This window comes from Alternaria alternata, assembly GCF_001642055.1.
Source record: "Alternaria alternata strain SRC1lrK2f unplaced genomic scaffold CC77scaffold_9, whole genome shotgun sequence".
NCBI lineage: Eukaryota > Fungi > Ascomycota > Dothideomycetes > Pleosporales > Pleosporaceae > Alternaria > Alternaria alternata.
In genome coordinates, this window is record NW_017306198.1 from 290,128 (window position 1) to 308,452 (window position 18,325).

General features: G+C 51.1%; 12 protein-coding genes across 12 annotated transcripts; 6 read left to right on the forward strand and 6 right to left on the reverse strand.

Moving 5' to 3' along the window:
• Positions 1-228: 228 nt before the first annotated feature.
• Positions 229-1,098, forward strand: CC77DRAFT_1040099 (hypothetical protein; the record flags this gene model as incomplete). Its single annotated transcript, XM_018527191.1, has 1 exon — positions 229-1,098. The coding sequence occupies exon 1, from the start codon at positions 292-294 to the stop codon at positions 1,096-1,098; it is 807 nt and encodes a 268-aa protein (XP_018386463.1). The 5' UTR covers positions 229-291.
• A 410-nt stretch (positions 1,099-1,508) lies between these two features.
• Positions 1,509-2,330, reverse strand: CC77DRAFT_1019850 (hypothetical protein). The gene is made up of 2 exons (XM_018524929.1): positions 2,060-2,330; positions 1,509-2,007 (listed from the first exon to the last, which is right to left on the reverse strand). Exons 1-2 carry the CDS (start codon positions 2,146-2,148, stop codon positions 1,686-1,688), a joined length of 411 nt encoding a protein of 136 aa, XP_018386464.1. The 5' UTR covers positions 2,149-2,330; the 3' UTR covers positions 1,509-1,685.
• Positions 2,331-2,335: 5 nt separating this feature from the next.
• On the forward strand, positions 2,336-3,264 carry CC77DRAFT_848998 (hypothetical protein). The gene has a single exon (XM_018533410.1). It carries the CDS (start codon positions 2,401-2,403, stop codon positions 3,019-3,021), a length of 621 nt encoding a protein of 206 aa, XP_018386465.1. The 5' UTR covers positions 2,336-2,400; the 3' UTR covers positions 3,022-3,264.
• CC77DRAFT_1094250 (CaaX prenyl protease) lies at positions 3,206-4,882 on the reverse strand (the record flags this gene model as incomplete). Its single annotated transcript, XM_018529725.1, has 4 exons — positions 3,206-3,441; positions 3,493-4,438; positions 4,497-4,679; positions 4,856-4,882. The coding sequence occupies 4 exons, from the start codon at positions 4,880-4,882 to the stop codon at positions 3,206-3,208; spliced, it is 1,392 nt and encodes a 463-aa protein (XP_018386466.1).
• A 684-nt stretch (positions 4,883-5,566) lies between these two features.
• On the forward strand, positions 5,567-6,532 carry CC77DRAFT_987774 (hypothetical protein; the record flags this gene model as incomplete). The annotated part of the gene is made up of 1 exon (XM_018536258.1): positions 5,567-6,532. The coding sequence occupies exon 1, from the start codon at positions 5,756-5,758 to the stop codon at positions 6,530-6,532; it is 777 nt and encodes a 258-aa protein (XP_018386467.1). The 5' UTR covers positions 5,567-5,755.
• Positions 6,533-6,883: 351 nt separating this feature from the next.
• Positions 6,884-8,193, forward strand: CC77DRAFT_1089061 (hypothetical protein). Its single transcript, XM_018529477.1, has 2 exons — positions 6,884-7,346; positions 7,406-8,193. The coding sequence occupies exons 1-2, from the start codon at positions 6,941-6,943 to the stop codon at positions 8,002-8,004; spliced, it is 1,005 nt and encodes a 334-aa protein (XP_018386468.1). The 5' UTR covers positions 6,884-6,940; the 3' UTR covers positions 8,005-8,193.
• Positions 8,194-8,321: 128 nt separating this feature from the next.
• Positions 8,322-9,076, forward strand: CC77DRAFT_849081 (hypothetical protein). Its single transcript, XM_018533413.1, has one exon. It carries the CDS (start codon positions 8,422-8,424, stop codon positions 8,899-8,901), a length of 480 nt encoding a protein of 159 aa, XP_018386469.1. The 5' UTR covers positions 8,322-8,421; the 3' UTR covers positions 8,902-9,076.
• Positions 8,960-10,039, reverse strand: CC77DRAFT_849095 (hypothetical protein). Its single transcript, XM_018533414.1, has 2 exons — positions 9,307-10,039; positions 8,960-9,251 (listed from the first exon to the last, which is right to left on the reverse strand). Exons 1-2 carry the CDS (start codon positions 9,733-9,735, stop codon positions 9,018-9,020), a joined length of 663 nt encoding a protein of 220 aa, XP_018386470.1. The 5' UTR covers positions 9,736-10,039; the 3' UTR covers positions 8,960-9,017.
• A 209-nt stretch (positions 10,040-10,248) lies between these two features.
• CC77DRAFT_987782 (quinate permease) lies at positions 10,249-12,307 on the reverse strand. Its single transcript, XM_018536259.1, has 3 exons — positions 12,004-12,307; positions 11,657-11,945; positions 10,249-11,599 (listed from the first exon to the last, which is right to left on the reverse strand). The coding sequence occupies exons 1-3, from the start codon at positions 12,052-12,054 to the stop codon at positions 10,344-10,346; spliced, it is 1,596 nt and encodes a 531-aa protein (XP_018386471.1). The 5' UTR covers positions 12,055-12,307; the 3' UTR covers positions 10,249-10,343.
• Positions 12,308-12,359: 52 nt separating this feature from the next.
• Positions 12,360-13,606, forward strand: CC77DRAFT_1040104 (aldolase; the record flags this gene model as incomplete). The annotated part of the gene is made up of 2 exons (XM_018527192.1): positions 12,360-13,296; positions 13,346-13,606. The coding sequence occupies exons 1-2, from the start codon at positions 12,589-12,591 to the stop codon at positions 13,604-13,606; spliced, it is 969 nt and encodes a 322-aa protein (XP_018386472.1). The 5' UTR covers positions 12,360-12,588.
• A 9-nt stretch (positions 13,607-13,615) lies between these two features.
• Positions 13,616-15,930, reverse strand: CC77DRAFT_849052 (hypothetical protein). The gene is made up of 5 exons (XM_018533411.1): positions 15,723-15,930; positions 15,644-15,672; positions 15,409-15,597; positions 14,492-15,354; positions 13,616-14,426 (listed from the first exon to the last, which is right to left on the reverse strand). The coding sequence occupies exons 1-5, from the start codon at positions 15,740-15,742 to the stop codon at positions 13,677-13,679; spliced, it is 1,851 nt and encodes a 616-aa protein (XP_018386473.1). The 5' UTR covers positions 15,743-15,930; the 3' UTR covers positions 13,616-13,676.
• A 100-nt stretch (positions 15,931-16,030) lies between these two features.
• On the reverse strand, positions 16,031-18,179 carry CC77DRAFT_849065 (hypothetical protein). Its single transcript, XM_018533412.1, has 3 exons — positions 17,941-18,179; positions 17,826-17,893; positions 16,031-17,762 (listed from the first exon to the last, which is right to left on the reverse strand). Exons 1-3 carry the CDS (start codon positions 18,051-18,053, stop codon positions 16,120-16,122), a joined length of 1,824 nt encoding a protein of 607 aa, XP_018386474.1. The 5' UTR covers positions 18,054-18,179; the 3' UTR covers positions 16,031-16,119.
• Positions 18,180-18,325: the final 146 nt, after the last annotated feature.

Sequence of the window (18,325 nt, forward strand, 5' to 3'; positions counted from 1 at the left end):
ACGGAATCCTTCATGATTCGGAAGAAAGATGCTGTGCACCTAGTGAAGAGCATCAGACAGGCTCTGTGCCTACATATGACCTTTGGTGTTCAGAAGAGCTAGGTGAATTGATGAAACTTTGATTGACGAGGATGATGTTCATCGAAGAAGTATTGACCACTCGGCACGATGTCTCTTTGGAGTCTGCGCTAGCGACACGCCTCAGTTTACAACCCTGCCATCTTACCAGCCACCCGTCCTTTCTTTAACTTGAACAACACGACATTCAGCCTAACCAATCCAACAAGAGAAATGGCTATGAAAAGGGAACGCTCTCCATCCCCAAAACCTACATCAGAAATATATCGCTCTTCAACAATACAAGAGCAGACTTCCACTTTCGCAGCTGCGTTCTCTCCCAATCTATCTGCCAAAGTCCTCCAGACACTCCCCGAATTCCGAACTGCAACCCACAAAATCGCAGCATGGCGGAAACCATCACGACAAAAGTCTTTGATGCCAGATTCCCGGACCTTGTATGATCTTGGCCACGATGATGACGGCGAAAAGTGGGCTGGAGGTCGATTGAGCAATGTATTACGAGATACGCAGACCGAAGGCGTTGTGGTTGTTGCGCGCTGGTACGGTGGGCAAAACATCGGTCCCATACGATTCACGCACATTGAAAACTGTGCCAAAGAAGCCATTTGGAAATGGAAAAACGCTGATACCGAGATCAAGAAAGAGCAGGCTACCAAGAAACAACGAATTGATGAGGAAGCTAAGCGGAAAGAGCTTGTGAACAATTTACAGGAGAGAGATTACAACATCTTCGCACTGCGGAAGTTGTTGAGTCAAAAGAAGGCGAAGTTGCAGGACGAGGAGCCTGCACCACCGACGCCGCAGAAGATGCAGGACTACGGGAAGATGACTATGGATGCGCTGACGAGGGTGGACAAGGCGAGAGACGCAACAATCGCATTCATCTTAAAGCAGATCGATAAGGTTGACGAAGAGCTTAAGCTTGTGGAAGCAATAGAGGACGGCATAGAGGACGGCACGCAGGCGACGGAAGAAGAGGCAAAGGCTGAAGATGCAGAATCCTCAATGCCAAAGTGATACGATGGCGATGTTGGCGCTCAGACACTACATCTAAGTTGACATGACCGTCCTTCTGAAACCAATTACCGATCTCTCACAACGAGGTCAGGGCCTGAGATGCATCTGGAAAGCCATCAAGCTCCGGATCATATCTTGGAAAGGTTTCTTTGGTACCAACAGCAACCATCCGTGGCCTATCTATCACCATCCGGCAGATGCGTGGCGATCGCCCAAGGCTTACAGCGCTTCTGCCGATCGCATCGTCAACACGAGAGCAAGTGGGATGTGGAGAGATCCGTTTTCTCAGAAAGGAGTGTCAGGTTGTGGCTTTGGAGCTGGTAACACCTGCGCTGGTCGAAGCGATGTCGGTCAGCAAGACTCATCGGTAGCGACAGAAGTCACGTAAGGAGGCCCGGGATATCAGTGGATGCGACGGTGAGGACTATTGATTTCTCTCGTCTCATATAGTACATGCCTATAGATGCAGAGTACGCATACACACAGTACATTCAATATACACATAGCGCTCTTGCTGCTCGCATATGAAGGGCACCTGGGGAATCATCCAGCAGTCAAACCCGCCACCCCTCTCTATGGACAGTTCTTTAATGACTGATATTCCACCTTCCCTTCTTCAACCTCCTCATGATCATCTTCCTCCCCTTCTTCGTCCTAATCCTGCTCAGGAATCCATGTCTCCTCTTCCGCACCAGATGACTTGGGTTGTATGTATCGCGCGGACCGCATCGGATCTGTGTGCTGCCCAGACCAGGATGTGAGGAGATTTTCGAGGCGAGGTCTAGTGTCTCGGAAGATGAGGGTACGAAAGATGTGCTGCCGGCTGCTGGCAGGGTGTTTGTGCGGGGCAGTATGGGACGCCGGGGTGTGAGGAGAGATATTTGGCGGGTTGATGAGGGTGTAGATGTTCTGGTAGGCTGGTCAGATGCGTGGCGGGAGGGTCTTGGGGAGAGATATGTACTGGTATGTTGGTGCTATGCGTGGTCTGAGGAGTGTAGATGCGCTGGTTGCAGGGCGCGCGACGACCCTCAAGCACCGGAAGGCGTTCATGATTTGTGTTGGAGCCGCAATTGCCTCCTCTCTGCCTGTTGTACCGTTCTCGTGGTGGCGTGGCCCCGATATGCAGATGCGAGCGTGCAGTTTGGCATGCCCGTCGCGAAGTCCGCAAAGCTAACACAATCGCTGCCGTCCGTGCGCAAAAAGTTGGCCGGCTTGCTACCAAAAACCTGAGCAACTTCTCTATCACGTTCTACAACATTAACTACCCACCAACTTTTTCTACCTCCCACCAAAAGCGCCAAGATGATTCTCGAGGCTCCTCCTCCGCGACGCCACATCTCCGGCGCGCCCATCTCCCTCAGCGACGCATCCGGCATCCTCGAAAAGTACCTCTCAAATTCCGAAACTCACCCACACCTTCACCCCGATGCGACCATCACACCAGAAGGCGTCGCATTCAATGCGCAAGGCGGTGCCATGGGCAATCCAATCATGCACCACTTACGCCGTGTAGCAGCGGGTTTGCGCGGCGAATACCAAGAGCCAGAGCGAGCGCTAGACATGGAAGAGGACCAGCAGGATTTCACTGCCGATGTCACTGTCAGTGGTGGAAAGGGCAAGACAGGCAAGAAAGCGGCGGGTGCCGACGATGATTGGCAAGATCTAGCTTCATACCAAGCGGAGCAAGGCGATATCGAAATCGGCGAGATCGGCGACAGGACGAATGTTGTACAAGAGGGTGGTGAAGAGCCCCAAGTACAGTCTCCCAAGAACAAGGACAGGAAGAAGAGGAAGAACGAGCAGGCAGAGGAGCCGGTCGTAGCGGATGGTCAGATAGACAAGGAGGCGCGGAAGAAGGCGAAGAAAGAGCGAGATCAGCAGAGGAAGAAAGAAAAGGCCGCGAAGAGCAAGGCGACCGAGTAGGGCTATCAGGCATCACGACCTCGAGAGATACACCTGCGCCCAAGCTGCAACGAGATCGAAAGATATACTGGCCATTGCATTCGAGCTGTATTCTACGAATTTCTTATCGCATTCGCGACTGCGCGGTCATGTACCCATGACCTTTTATACCCGATATTGTACAAATCCTGATCGAGATCCACGCCTACAGTTCCCGATCCGCTGCCTTTACAGGCTTCTCGTCGTCCTTCGCCTTATCCTCTGAGACCTTCTTGTCGCCAGTCCAGTTCATAGCCTTGAGGCGCTCTGTCAGAATCGGGTGCGAGTGGTGGAAGCTCGAGTAGAACCAGTCAGCATCCATGCTTGACAGGTTCTGGATTTGAAGCTTGATCAACGAGGCACCGAGTTCGCGCGCATACCCGAGCTTCACGGCGAAAGCATCTGCTGAATGTTAGCGTTGCTCGAGATATTGGATTGGATTAGTGTACGTACCGGCTTCGTACTCCATGCTGCGAGTCCAGATGTTGAGGAGTAGCTTGATAATGGAGTCGGTGGGCGACAAGATCTCGTTGAAGAGCATGAAGCCAACAATGGTCGGATGTTCCCTGTGGAAGCCAAAGTCGGCATACAGCGAGCGGTTGTCGATGAAGACGGAGAACAGGGCGAACATGTAGAATAGATGCGCCTGGCTAATGAAAAGAAGTCGCGAGGTGTGGTTCATCTTCCAGTGTCCGAGTTCGTGTGCCAGGACGGCTTCGACTTCCTTCTCTGTGCTCTTCTCCAGCAATGTGTCGTAAATAACAATCTTCTTCTTACCGATCCAGGGGAGTCCAGTGAAGTATGCGTTGCTGTGGGCGCTGCGCTTACTGCCATCGATAACCTGTAGCTCTGAGAGAGGGAAGTTGAGCTTAGACGCAAGAGCCTCGACAGACTCCTTGAGCTTGCCTGGCTTGAGCGGCTCCAGCTTGTTGAATAGTGGCACAATGAGGATCGGGTAGATGGTCATGCCTGTAATCTGAACGACCAGCATAAACATCCATAGATAGTAGAAGAAACCCTGGCCAGTCGCCTTGATGATGGACAGGAAAGCGCTTCCAATGGGAACACCGAAAGCGATCGCAAGAGCCTGGCCCTTGACCATGTCCGTGAGCCAGAGCTTGACCGTCATCTTGTTGAAGCCGAACTTCTCCTCCAGCACGAAGCTGTGGTAGTAGGAGAATCCGAGACCAGCAATCAGATCGATCCATCCCAGCATGTACATGAACAGGAGCGACTGTGTGATTTCACCAGAGAAGCGGACGGGCGCATAGCGGGCGACGACGGTGCCGGCGGCGGCCCAGACGAGCGGGTATACATTGAAGTAGAGCGTGGCGAGAGATTTGACTTGGTTGAAGAGACCGGAGATGAAGCTGAACTTGGCTTTGGCGCGACCATATTCCTGTCATGCTATGTTAGTGCTGTTCAACACAGCGGGGTTGCAGTCAATGTGCGCGTACCTGAGACTTGTCGAATGTGTCCCTCTCAATTTCTTTGTCAAGGGCCTTGGGGACAGTGGTTCGTTGGAGGACACGGTATTGACGGAAGAGAAGCCAGTTTTCGAGAGCGAATTCTGCGAGGGAGAAGCCAACGACGAGGCGCTTCCATGGGAAGAGCGGCCGGTCGAGCCAGCGGGCCAGGCGCTAGATGGTGTTAATACTGTATAACTTGGAAGCGGCTATTCGTAAGCTTGCCTGGAGGAATGCCTGGATCATGGCGATGATGATGAGTGTCGGTTGTGAAGCGGAGGCACGCGAGGACAGATCGTAACCTTCAATGTTCCGCGCGTCAGCGCTAACGCAGGGTTCCGCAACGGTACGTCACAGCCCTGGACGGCTTTGTTCATCTCGTTCTCTTTCTTCTTTCATGCTGTTCATTCTGACTTGAAATCGTCCAACAGTATAGTCGACTATTAGTACAACTTCTAGGAAACTGGAAATCCCTTTTTTGAGTGTTCTACAACGCAGAGCGACTTGCACCGTACACAAGGGAAAAACCGAACATGTATAGAGATAACAAGCTTTACCTTGCAGCTTACAATAGCTTCTAACAAAAAAACTTGTAAAGATTAACAGTATTGTAGACTTCTAGATTCCTAATTAATATCTACATTAATTTTAATACGCCTTATTGTAGTAGGAAGAAGTACCCTGCTCTAAGAAGAAGTTGAGTTTCTCTCTTTGATGTAGTGTTGCTTACTTCGTCTACCACTACCTCCGTCTCACTCTGACGCGTACCACGGGAGTATACTATACAGAATCTATGAACATAGTTGAACATGCATTCCGTAATGGTAGACCTGAGTATTGGCACGCGTTTGCTCGACACGTTGCTTGGGACGAGGAAGCCAACTTGGTTCTGACATGGCCAGCACAGCCAAGATAGACATGTGCGAACCTACCGTACTGAAACGCGCATATATAGCAAAGCAAAAGCAGGAGTATACTTTTTGGGTATATACTTACTTCTCAGACTTGGAAGATCGAAGAGAGAAGCTAACCAAGCCGAAGCCGGGAGTGAGTCTCACCGCGCTTGCCTTGCAGATACGTGGTGAGAGAAAGGTGGAAGGCGTGATCGATCGCACCTCCACTACGCTCTGAGCGAGCAACTGAACAGGTAACCAATTCTCTGTTTCTTCACTGTGATCACATGCAATTTTATCCGCACACCAACACTTACCTCGCCCGCGCGACGACTACACTGTCCAACCTAGCTCGTCATGAAACATCAGAGCAGTGTCTTTTGCGCCAAACGACTATCCAAAGCATTCACATCGACACTGACGAGCGTCTTCGAGAAGGTCGATACGCGGAAAGACGCACCAACAACAGCCCATCATCTCTTCTTGCCAACAGCCGAACGTAATTCAAAGGACAGCTCTCAACCCGGAAGCGTACAAGACGACTTCAACTCAGCCATCCCAGCTGAAGCACCCACTGAGCATTACATAATACAAGAAAACAAGTATCCTGCTTTACGAGCTTTGCGAAGCGACGCCGAGATTGGAGATGGGATATGGAGATGCTGTCACTGCCGCCACGAGAACATCATCACGCATTACAAGGGAGCGTTCCCTTTCAAGCACCTGGTCTGCAAACGTTGCGGCGAGATACTCTGTTCACAATGTCATTCCTCGGAGATTCTTTCCCCTCTACCGTACGGCATGATTCAAGCACCACCACCTGGCCTAGACCGCGAAGTCCGCTATCTCCACGTCTGTACTATTTGCGGGTTGAGCCACCGCGCGGAGATGGAAGGTACGACGCTCGACTTCTATAGCGTCAACTGTGCAGGCTGTGGAAACAGTTCATATGGAGACTGGCCACGTTATCATATTGGAAGCAACGAGCCATACAGAAGAGATCCAGATGCGAGCTTTGTCAAGCTCGTCGATGCAAGAGCTCATGATGCAGCGAGGACAGCTTTCCGCTGGATCATTGCAAACGATGATAGACCGTCTTCGAGACTGAGTTGTAAGAATCTGGAAGATATCTGAGACTGTTCAAAAGGGACTGCAGAAAGTGAAGTTACAATACCGCATCAGTGATTGTGTTTGTGATACTCTGTTCTCAAATTGAATAAGGGAGTGAGAGATTGGCCGGCACGCAAAAGGGCGTTAGCTCTACGTATAGATAGTCTCTCAAGTTGTCTTACTGCTGTCTTACTGTTGTCATCTTGCTTCTCGGCGTCCATTCATTAAGGGGATCTATCTCCCACATCGCTCACAACGTCAGTGATATGGCTTCTAGCAGTGAGATTGTTTTCAGATTTTCGTTGTTTGTGACTAGACATTTTCGTCGCCATGGTGAAGCCCAAAACAACAACACGAGCAAACGCCCGTGTGAAGGGTATCGTCTGGACCAGCACCTCCATCCGCTCAACCTTTATCAGGTAAACTCACACGATGCCTAAACAGCGGATGACACTCGCGAGAGCTGACGATTACCTGAAAACTCGACACCGCTTGAAGAGCACAACTAAAGACTATCTCACCCTCTTGAAATCCGTCCCAGTATGCTCACCCGACCTCCGCATCCACCGCGCTTGCTACGTACTTCGAGAGGTCTTTTACGCCTATCGCGAAGCTACATGGAGCAGATTCTGTGCCAGCATTTCCCTTGCCACACGACATAACGGTCTCACTATTATCACTGAGGACCCAATGAAGTCAGGGCGGAAGAACGGCTGGTTCGCTGACTTTCCCAATCAACACTTCATCGGCAACCCTACAGCCAAGGAGAAGGTGCTGGCGATCACTCCGTGTTACGATGTCGGCTTCCTGAAGAAGCTCGTAGAACAGCTGTTCGCAGGTACGTCTACAATATCCGCCAATGATGAGAAAAAACACCGTTGACCATAAAAATAACAGGCCTCGACGTACACATCGAAGAAGTTAACGTTCGCCTCAAGACCCTTACTGAGTGCACCATCGTGACTGTAGAACCCGGGGAAGAACTTGACTTGGGATATTACCAAACCCACTGGTGCATGCGCATCACTGTGCGTTCCACGGGGAAACAGACCGCTCTCGACATCACTGGTGCGCAGTACGGTATTTCCCATGGTGACATGCCGTGGGAGTCGCAACTGGAATTTTTTGTCGAAAAGATCCAAGCCGTGAAGCCACTGGGCACGCTTGAGAAGTTTGCAGAAGAGATGGCAACGTTCAAGGGTACTGAAGGCCTCGAGTACCAAGTTGCAGCAGGCGCGATCAAGGCATGGCATCAGACAGTCGATTCTGCGATGGAGCGAAAGGGCTTGACATGGGCGGACGTATTACAAAAACCAGAAGCAGACTATGAGAGACATACAAGGAAGATTATCAGCGTAGGCACAAAGGCTATGCAGAAGTATGCTGCGGTTACAAAGTTGACCAAGAGGAGAAACAAGGCGGAGAGGTATGAGGAGAGGCACGAAGACCAATTGGAGGGAGAGACTGAGGAGCTAGAGATGATCTACTTGGAGTAGATTAGGACATGCTTCTAGACCCTCCTTGAGCTAACGTGGAGCGACTGAGTTGGAGTGGCATGAAAGGACGAGCTGCAGCACCTGGATACCTAGGTAGTGCCAGTATCAGCAACAGCTTGGCATCAACACGACCGCTACAGGCAGTGAGCAAACATTAAAAATCCCATGCTGCGAGTATACTAAGAATTGCCACGGCATAAGTCTGGAATATGAAGAGTGAAACCGTGTCACAAAGTTTGTATCACATGCTTTTTGCATGACTCGCGCTTGTGACGTACGGTTCCGGAGTAGCTGCGCCACACTGGGCGGCGGGTGGCGAACAACCGTCCCCTTAAGAAATACCTCTCTTCTCCGCAATCCACGTCTCCAGTTCTCAAATAATACACATACCTAAACACGCTTTTTCAAACCGCAATCATGGATGAAGATCTCGTCGCTTTCGGCATCGTAATGATGCTCTTCCTCTCTTTCCCCTTCCTCACGGTTCTCAGCATTACCGGATGCGTCGCCTACTCCCGCACCAAGACATGGGACAAAGCGCGTAACCAGCGCGCCGTTGGCCTCGAGTCTTCCAACGGAGAAACCAACCGTCTCGTCTCTGACGAGGCTGATGAAGAGTCCGACTTCTACGACACCGACGACGAGGAGGAACACAAGAAGAACAAGGCGGAAGAGGAAGCCGACAAGTACCTCACCTTCAACCAAAAGTTCCGTAAGGAGTTCAGGAAGGTGTGGTCAGGCAAGGGCAAGGGCGATATCATCAAGCAGAAGGAGCGCGAGGAGCGCAGGAAGTTGGCCAAGGCAGTCGCAAGGGAGATGGACCGTAGGGAGAGAAGGAAGGCGAGGGCTGCCGCTAAGGCGCAGTCCGAGGACTTGCCGGCATACACCAAGGCGTAGTTTAACTACGCTGGTCTAGCCCTGTCATGAGCAGTAACAGCTACTGCAAAGTGGCAAAGGCGGACAACTTTCTCTCTTGGCCATAAATTGATACCCCATAAAATTAAACTCATACATCAGCACTTCTTCCACGAAAGATTCAGTATTTCACCAAATGCGGCATCCGCTGAACCCCCTTGCACGTATCCATTCTTCTTCGAAGTTCCAGAATCCACAGTTGCCGACAAACTAATCTGAATCCTTGCGTCTTTCTTCTGGCAAACCGATGCCTCTGTATCCGACACTTCGCCGTCTTTGTGTAAGAGGAAGTCGTCCTCGAAAGGCCCTGTTATTTTCTTCTGGATGTTTCCCTATGATTCATGTTAGCACCTCCAAGCAACATTCCCAGCTGCCAGAAATACATACCTTGCCTTTCAAATCTAACCCATTCTTGTCAATCCACTTCCATCGACTGACCAAACTAGCATTCACGCCCTTCTCGATGTACACGTATCCGCGGAAATCAGCAGAACTGATGTCGAATGCCCATCCAGGCGATGTCATGCCGATATTCACCCTGCAGAACGCGCGTGTACTCGCACCCCCATTCTTCGGTCCGTCTGCGGCAGAGAAGTTATCGAAAATGACGGTCATGGCGGAATTGTCCGAAGCAAGCATGACGCTGGCATCGCCAGGTCTGCAGCCACTTCCTTCAAGATCGACGTCGAGGGTGGTTAAGGTGACTTTGCCCTTTGGTGGTAGAACGGGTGCTGCAGCAAGAGTTACTGCCTGTGGAATGGCTGCGACTAATGTCGCGTAAAGTGTGCAGAGTAGCACGAGGATGAACGACGACATGATGCTTTGAGGCCGAGCAGAATCAATGGAGAAGGAGATATGAGTAAGGCGAGTTGTACGTCTTATACCTTCTTGCTACGATTGTATTCGTGGTCGTTCATCCTATCGAATACCGCCTTTTCTTACCGTAACCATCGCGTTTCGAGAACAATTCTTCGGTTGCGGCTGAAAGGCAGCAAAGCCAGATCCCAATATGCAGTGTCATACGGCAATTGGCATTACTATTTCCAGGGCCTCAGACGAACTGGGTTAGCACGTAGCTCAGCCTGGGACTCGATGGCCCGACAGATTGTTCGAAAGTGAGAAAGGATTTAGCCTATGTGCAGCGCTTCCCACGATATAACTCAATGCACATGGTATATTACCAGAGTTGTAAGAACCAAAGCAACCGTTATTATTTTTGGCCGTTTCGATAGACCCGTAGATTCTTCTTACGTTGCGTGGAAAGGGATATAGGTGTAAGCTTGTAAAGTTGTGTCAAAATGCATGTGTGTGAAAGTATTTCTGGCTCTCGCTCATCTGGAACTAGAAAAGGAACTCGGATTTCTCAAGCTGACTTTCGACGCTAAAACACATGACTATTACTACATACATCTCTCATTCTCGAGCTATACGGCTTCGGTCCGTTGCGCGGGTGCTTTCTCGTGGTGCTCGCTCTCATAGTCAGCATCCTTCCCATCTGCCTGTACAATAAACTCTTCGCGCTTCTCAAAACCGAATAACTCGTCCATCTGATCCATTCGCAATCCTTTCGTATCGTGGATGAAGAAGAAGGCGTAAACGCTAGCGCAGATAAGACAGGTTGCGAAGAAAACGTATACACCCCACTCCATGGAGGTGTACATAGAAGGCAGCGATTTGGTCGCGATCAAAGTCCATATCCAGACCGACGCTGCCGCCCATGGTCCGGATATGGATCGCATAGACGCAGGGAAGATTTCGGAAGAAATGATCCAAGGGAGACCGTTTGCACCAAATGACCAGGCCGCACCGAAGATCATGATCATGGCTGTTGCGGCCTTGCCACCAGCTACTGTCGATTCGGACATGGGCTCACCCACGGTCGGCTTTCCAAGTGCAATGTACACGGCGAGATAGTACTGGCAGAAAGCACATACGAGCGAAGAAATGATCCAAGGCCATTTGCGTCCAAACATGTCGATGAACCAGGTGAAGAAGATAATGGAGCCTCCAGCCTTGATAATTCCATAGATACCTGTCCAGAGCGTGACATCAGACAGTCCGATAGACGTAAAGATGGTCGGCGAATAGTAGTTAATCGCCGCTGCTCCGCTCCAAGCTTGCCACATGAACATGAGGAATACCAAGAGGAACCTGTTTCGCATGCCTGGCATAGATCCCTCGCGTGCTGCGGCTTTGATTGTCGTAAGAAAGCTAGCATGCTTCTGACCATGGAGAAGTGCGGCACGTTCTTTTGCAATCTCGTTTCGCACGTACTGAACATCTTGAGCAATATAAGGGTGGTCCTCTGGCAGGTTGCGGAAAAAGCTGTATGACTTCAGGGCCTCGGCTTCACGACCGCGTTTCAGCAGCCAAGTCGGAGACTCCTTGAGGACTGGTATCATAAGAGCTAGGAGCCCAGCTGGGATCAACTGAACAGCCATAGGCACTCTCCAAGCAATTGACTTTGAGCTGTCCATGTTGTGTACAATGCCATAGTTGATCCAGAATCCGATGACGGCACCGGTCTGGTAGAAGGACTCAAAGAAGCCGGTAAGGCGGCCACGGATAGCGGGAGGTGAAATTTCGGCGATGTAGATGGGAGATACGGCGGCGATGCCTCCTACGCCCATGCCAGTGAAGAAGCGTCCAGCGAGAATAAGGCTCAACTGGCCGTTGGGGACTGCACAATACTGTCAGTATGGCACAACATACACGGCACAGGGGGTCGTGTACTTACCAGTACACATGATTGCGCCGACGATGAAGATGGCGTCTGAGATGATGACCGTAGCGCGACGACCGAGGAGCTCGAGGAATGGGTACATCAACAGTGCTCCTACCAGGCCTCCAGCTGAATAGATGGACGTGATATTGCTGGTTATCTCGTTTTTGTTCGACGCGTTGATGCCAAAGTCTCGTTTGAAAGATTCCTGGGCGATGGTAGTGCCAATGAAGGCGGAGTCGTAACCATAGGCCAGAACACCCATTGAAATTACAAGTGCGGCCATGTAGACCCTCCAGTTGTACTATGAGCCATGTTAGTACCTTATCAGATCGCGATTTTCCGAGAAGATAAGAACGTACAACTTCTGGAGGGGTTGGTCGGTCTTCGGGGGCGCGAGCAAAACCACCCATGATGACTGTGAACTGACAAACGATGCTCAGTCTACTGGATAAGTGTTAAAGCTGCGCGTTCCGCAGTTGTCACGATGCCGATCTCAAACCTGGGGTTCCCACGTTCTTTTTAAGCAAACTCGCTTCCCCACAAAACACCCAGGCCATCGGGGCGGACGACCAGGTTGCCACATCCGAGCATGAGACTTCCCCAGTGGAGTCTCCAGAGATGGCGCATTCTCGTCGCGTGGGTTTGGTGGCGTGCACAGGAAGCTCGTGGGACTAGTGCAGCCGACAGGCGAGGCTGGCGAAGTCAGTTCGGGAAACGAACGTCACCGTCGCGGTCGCAGCCGACAGCGAATCGCATGCCTCAACAGCCGATGGAACATCCACACGTCTCCACGCTGAAGCGCGTCTTCTCGCATGCTCAATCATAGTACCGGAACGCGTCGCGCAGTCGTGGATGCCAAAATGCGGCGGCTTCGCTCTGGTTTGGATGCATCCTCTACACTCAGTTCTCCTCTTTACTTGCTTCCTTCCTGAGATCCATACAAAATGCCTTCCACAAACGGCACCAACGGCACCACAACATACTCCTTCCCACCAGGAATTCATGTCCCCTCTTTGACTTGGTTCAAGAATGACTCCAAACAAGAAATCGACTGGGACGTCCAAGAGAAGCACTTCGAGTTCTTGATTTCGAATGGTCTTCACGGCATCGTCATCGCAGGAACAAATGGCGAAGCGGCAACATTATCATCCACTGAGAAGACCCAACTCGTCCAAAAAGCACGCAAAACTGCACAACGACTTGGCCGTGGAGAACTTCCCATCACGATTGGAGGTGTAGCAGGCTGCACGCGCGATGCCATACAACAAACCATTGAGGCAAAGGAGGCAGGCGCATCATATTACCTCGCACTGGTGCCATCCTACTTCCACTTCTCCATGAACCAGGATGCAATCGTAGCCTATTTCCAGGAATTGGCCGACGCATCACCTGTCCCCATCGTTCTGTACAACTTCCCCAATGTCGTGGCTGGTCTCGACATCAACTCCGAGATGCTAGACATCCTTGGCAAACACCAGAACATCGTAGCCGTCAAGCTCACGTGCGGAGGAATTGCAAAGGTTGCAAGAATCAGTGCGGCATTCAGCAAGTCGGACTTCGTTGCTCTTGCGGGTCAAAGTGACTGGCTCATACCAGCTCTGAGCGTTGGCGGAGTTGGCACAATTACTGGTGTCGCAAACTTGTATCCCAAGGTACGTACTATATGCTACAGTTTGGTGCGATCGAAAGCTAACAGACCAGTCCTGTCTACACATGTTCGACCTCTACCAATCAGGCAAGCACGACGAAGCGTCAGCCCTCCAGATCAAACTATCAGTCACCGAATGGGGTTTCGGCAAGGGTGGTATCAACGGCACAAAGTATGTCGTTGCGCATAAGCGAGGATACCCAGAGACCAGCGCAGACTGTCGAAGGCCTTATCCACGATACACAGATGAGGAGAAGAGGAAATGGGTTGTGAACCAGGTATCAGGTCTTGATGAGCTCGAAGCATCGTTGTAAAGTGATGCTTCGCAATTAAAATATTAAATTGCTTCCTGGCCGTGAAAATCTGCCGCGTGACAGGATTCTATCAGATTGTCCATTGTTCTCTGAGGTCTCTCAGCACGCCATCCGTCCTCCACCCTATCAGTTTCTGCAACTGTTCCAGATACTCCACACAAGCCTGCTGCTCCCTCGGATCGATGATATACGCTCCACATGCACTTAGGATATGACTACCCTGAAACATGGCATTTCCACAGTGACTATTACTCACACCGTATCCTATCGTTATCCTCATGTGCTTGCGAATGGCTGCATCGGTAGACTTTCTGGCACGGACACCGGCGAGCCCCACCAAGGAGGCATTAGGGGAGTATATAGTCAGCAGTATCTTGCAGAGGTGGTAGTACTGTAAACCGACTGCTACAACGCCTGACGGGCAGAGCTGTTCGGGCCAACTTCCTTCGAACCGATCACCCGCGTCAGGCTCGACATGGAAAGCAGAAAATGTCCAGGGTTTTGTCCGCTCCCATTCATCTACCTCGTCGCTCAAGTCTTTCCATGTTTCGCGACTAACGTTTTCGCTGCCGTTGTTGCTGCCTCCAAATACGGCTTGCAGGACGTTAGCGAAGAGAAATATGATGCGATTGGCCCAGCTTTCGTCGTCGAACTCGCTGAACACAGCGGAGTGGCGGTAGTTATCGAGACTGAGGTTGAGGGGCTTTTGGGTCGTAAGAGAGACGTAGATGTGTTGGCGAAGAGACACCCAGGATGCCGATTCTCGGAGGCCGCCGTCTGCGGCGAACGATGAGATACTGTTTAGTATACGGGCAGTACCCTGGAGATCACGCATCGGTTAGCAATGTTGTACGTTTGTTTTGGGCAAAAGAAACGAGAGCGTACCAGATGGTGGCAGTGTTCATCGGATTCGCCCATTTCTTCATGAAGACGAAGCAGAATAACAGCGATAAGAAAGTTCTCATCCCAATGTGCCAGCGGATCCTCAAGCGCCACGATCAGCGCTTGTAAGCACTGATCTATGTAGGGCTGCGACACATCTGCGGCTTTACCCATCAACCAGCAGTGCCTTGCGGCAACACCCAGTATACCGTTTAAAATCACAGGAAAGTGGGCTGCACGTTTCGGTACCTCGACAGCGAAGTGTCGTCGTGGATCGCATACGTCGATCCATGAAGTGCAGAAGAACAGGTAATGATGGAAAAGACGTGCTTCGTGTGCACTATTCACAGGCCACTTGAGTGGTGGTGCTGAGGAAGGACTGAATGCTGTGGAGTTGTAAGGGGACTGGTTGTTAGTAATTGACCCGAAAGGGCTCTTTTTTGACACACTTGGAGACTGCGATAGGCGTTGAAGTGATCCGGGGCTTGCTTGCCAGTGGCTGGTGTTTGCTAGTGGGTTTATCGAAGAGGCGGCTCGAATATGTTGCGATGCGTTGTTGCTCCCAGCACTAGTGCCATGAACTAGGGATGGTGGGATGTGAGTAGTACTGAGAACGTCGTGGATGGACGGCAAATCGCTAGTATCGTCGAATTCTGGAATCGGAACGGTCGCAAATGGGTTTACGTCACGATATGACGATGCCAGTTGGCTCTCGCTGGAAACTCCGTCCAAACTTTGGTCTGGTCGTCGGACATTCGAAGTAACATCAACATCGTTGGACGTGCTTTCGGGATTCGCTTCGCCTTCTGGCACAGCTTCGTACTCTTCTTCGTCACCGCTATCCTTGTTGGGCTCAACAAAGTGCACTACGCCACTTTTTATCAGCCACTGTAGTTGGATAGGACCTGGCGCATACGCACACGAACTTGGGATGTCCACCCATTGCTGACCCACTCGGAATTCGAGCGATTGCTCGGCGGAACCTATGTCTTCACCAGCATTGAACTTCACTGCTGTGACGGGACGGAAGCGAAAGGCATTGCCGCGAACGCATGGCTTTTTGCGCTCAGTGCAATATTTGCATTTTTCCGAGTCGCGCAACTTCACACCTGTATGTTAAGCGTTTGAATCTCATTGGATAGTGAGAGGTGGTACATTTGATATGACGCTCACGGCAGGCTTTACTGTTCAATAATTAGCGTGCATTGAAACTAATTGCGCCGGTTTGACTGACCATCCGCTTCTCTGCCTCATCGTACAATACGGATCCCAAGAAGTGTGAATGATGGGGTTGCCACGTTGAGCCGGGAAACCGAGCCCATGTTGTCAGTTTTCATTCGGGCTACTTACCCCGCCCATTTCGTATGCAGTGTTCCAAGTCTGGCACGCGTTGTCTCAGTTTAAAGCGATACGAATCGAAGGTTGCGGAGATTTTCCCGATTGGAGCTGTGCTCCGAGGATCATTTGCAATCTGATTGGCTCAGATCTGTGCCAGAGATGACAAGTGCTTCCTGCACTGACCTGTATATGGCAAGGTTTTCCGCGTTGCCACTTTCGCCCGAGATCGAAAAACAGAGCGACAGCGTGTGCTTGGGGAAGTTGCAATGGGCATTGATGTTGAACTGCACCTGTCACACAATAGCGAAATGATTCGACGATGCAAAATACTCCTGGCTGACCAGACGCACGTCAACCCTTCTCTTGCCTTCATCTTGCCTTCTTTGTACTTCTTCCAGAAGATCGGCGGTAGCCTTGGCATTGGTAGCGATGCTCTCGAGACCGCGAATTGCGTCAATGATCCATCGTCTTTCTTCGTTATCATCCTCTTCGCAGCCCCACATGAGGAGAGGCCATAAGACGTTAACAGGCAGCGACTCATCTGTCTGCGCCATCAAATGTGTTAGACGCTTTATACTTGCGATAGCGCTTATGACGTCCCTGGTCTTAGGGTACTGCACATACGCGACGCGATGTAAGTGTATGAACGAGGCGTGGTAGTTGGCGAGATATGTGCGAAAGCTTCGTGTGAGCGCACCTGCTAGATTCTTGGCTAGATGCTTCTCCGTGAGGTTTCCTGCGACCGCATGATCCATCAATGCCGGTCGCTGACCGTAAAGCGCATGCAGGTCCTTAGAGATCTGTGCTGCGATAGCCATCACTTCTGTCTCGTCCTGAACGGTGCCGCGTGTACGATGCCAGGGGTCAATGCGTGTGATGCGGCCGGCGAAAGACTGCACCTTCTGATAGAAGATGATTCCGGGGTGATATAACACATCAAACAGGATTTCCTCAATCTCAGTGTCTGGCGTGTCCGGTTCTGATCCGGGATTGGCAGCAGGCGATGCATCAAAGATGGTCTCATCCGTATCCGCTAAAAAGAGTCCTTCACCACCTGCCGTTGAGATAGCACGTGCATCGAGAAGACGCAACCAAGAAATAAGTCGGCGTTCTGGGACAGAGAACTTGATCTTGTCCGCGCCCTTTATAAGCATGTATGCTTCTCGTAAGTTGGCGTGGGCTCGCGGCAGCATTTCCGTAAGTAAATCGGTATAGGTAAGCAAGAAAAGGGCGGCGAGCATGTGCCTTAGATTGCTGTCTTCGACCACTCGCGTCTTTGCCAGGCGGCTTGATACCTGTCTAGTTGCGATTTCGTACAAAGGCCTCCAATCTGCCTTGGCCACGTCGTTACCTAGCCCGCTACGCTGCATCTGCATCGCGGCGAATGCTATGATGGCACTCTTGACGATAGGTGACTCTGCAGCTAAAGTGGCAAAGAAGGCCCGGGTGGATGCCCACTTTGGACCAATTTCCACCGGTGTAAGGATAGGCGGCATGAGCATTTGAAGAAATGTGTGTAAGAGATAGTCTTCGTTCGGTCCATTCGGCGCATCCTCGGTCGAGAACGGTGAAGTTGAAGCTGGATCAGGTTGGTTTGGTCTACGCTCTGGCAATTCACGCGCTCCATTATTGGCAGTCGTAGTGACTCCCAGAATCTGACCAGAAGGCCTCTGAGTGTGTGGGAGATGGTGGATAGATTGCGGAACAGGGTCGGCATGCATATTCACATTCGCGAAGGGTCCGGTGTCGGTTGGCCACGAGCTGGGACTCAACAGCATGGCTTCATCCCAGGTGCCCAAACTCAAGGGTCCAGATAGATCGAAACCGAATCCATATCCGTCGAATGGTAGTGGACCAGAAAACAAGGGTTGGTGCTGACCCTGTCCCGTGACAAATGGCTGAGATGGCTTGGAAGTGCTGTTCCGGTGCCATGTACCTGTTGGTATGCGAAGTCAGCGCATTTCTCACACACATTGCGTACATTGAAGTTTGAGCTTACAGTCGAGATTCAGTCTTTCACAATGACCGCAACGTGGTCTTTGCTCGTTACATCGCACTTTCCGTCTCCTAGGTTGATGAGCATTGGTGGTGAGCATCAAGGAATTCCTGCATACCTGCACGCATTGCAACCGTTCTTTGACCGCGCAGGACGAGGTGGGGCCGGCGACGATTCAGCTACCGGTACTGGAGTCGCCGTTGGTGGCTGATTTTGTACAGGCTGGGACATAGGCGAAGTTTTTGATCAAATAATTTGATGGATTCAGATGTGAAGACTAGGGTAGAACCGTTTATGTATAACATGCAGCGAAGCGGAGAAATCCCAGTAGTACATGTGTGGGGAAGCCAATCAATGAGCTAAGCCGCTATGTTCGGGGAGCGAAAGAACCCGGGCGTTGATGTTCGCGCCCTTCGATCGAACTTTGCGCGCCCTCACCATAGTGAAGAAGCACCGGTCCTCTGTGATGCACTGCCTACTCTACGCCACAACGCGCCATCAAG

Excerpts from the sequence above, each read along its gene's own strand:
- CC77DRAFT_1019850 (XM_018524929.1), bottom strand. The coding sequence starts at position 2,148 with ATGAACGCCTTCCGGTGCTTGAGGGTCGTCGCGCGCCCTGCAACCAGC. Across the intron at positions 2,008-2,059 it reads CGCATAGCACCAACATACCA|AACATCTACACCCTCATCAA; the intron begins GTACATATCTCT and ends CCAGCCTACCAG.
- CC77DRAFT_848998 (XM_018533410.1), top strand. The coding sequence starts at position 2,401 with ATGATTCTCGAGGCTCCTCCTCCGCGACGCCACATCTCCGGCGCGCCC.
- CC77DRAFT_1089061 (XM_018529477.1), top strand. The coding sequence starts at position 6,941 with ATGCCTAAACAGCGGATGACACTCGCGAGAGCTGACGATTACCTGAAA. Across the intron at positions 7,347-7,405 it reads CGTAGAACAGCTGTTCGCAG|GCCTCGACGTACACATCGAA; the intron begins GTACGTCTACAA and ends TAAAAATAACAG.
- CC77DRAFT_849081 (XM_018533413.1), top strand. The coding sequence starts at position 8,422 with ATGGATGAAGATCTCGTCGCTTTCGGCATCGTAATGATGCTCTTCCTC.
- CC77DRAFT_849095 (XM_018533414.1), bottom strand. The coding sequence starts at position 9,735 with ATGTCGTCGTTCATCCTCGTGCTACTCTGCACACTTTACGCGACATTA. Across the intron at positions 9,252-9,306 it reads GGTTAGATTTGAAAGGCAAG|GGAAACATCCAGAAGAAAAT; the intron begins GTATGTATTTCT and ends CATGAATCATAG.
- CC77DRAFT_987782 (XM_018536259.1), bottom strand. The coding sequence starts at position 12,054 with ATGGGTGGTTTTGCTCGCGCCCCCGAAGACCGACCAACCCCTCCAGAA. Across the intron at positions 11,946-12,003 it reads GACCAACCCCTCCAGAAGTT|TACAACTGGAGGGTCTACAT; the intron begins GTACGTTCTTAT and ends CATGGCTCATAG. Across the intron at positions 11,600-11,656 it reads CGGCGCAATCATGTGTACTG|TCCCCAACGGCCAGTTGAGC; the intron begins GTAAGTACACGA and ends AGTATTGTGCAG.
- CC77DRAFT_849052 (XM_018533411.1), bottom strand. The coding sequence starts at position 15,742 with ATGAGGCAGAGAAGCGGATG. Across the intron at positions 15,598-15,643 it reads CCGTGAGCGTCATATCAAAT|GTGTGAAGTTGCGCGACTCG; the intron begins GTACCACCTCTC and ends CTTAACATACAG. Across the intron at positions 14,427-14,491 it reads ATGAACACTGCCACCATCTG|GGTACTGCCCGTATACTAAA; the intron begins GTACGCTCTCGT and ends CGTGATCTCCAG.
- CC77DRAFT_849065 (XM_018533412.1), bottom strand. The coding sequence starts at position 18,053 with ATGTCCCAGCCTGTACAAAATCAGCCACCAACGGCGACTCCAGTACCG. Across the intron at positions 17,894-17,940 it reads AACGGTTGCAATGCGTGCAG|GAGACGGAAAGTGCGATGTA; the intron begins GTATGCAGGAAT and ends TCATCAACCTAG. Across the intron at positions 17,763-17,825 it reads TGAAAGACTGAATCTCGACT|GTACATGGCACCGGAACAGC; the intron begins GTAAGCTCAAAC and ends GCATACCAACAG.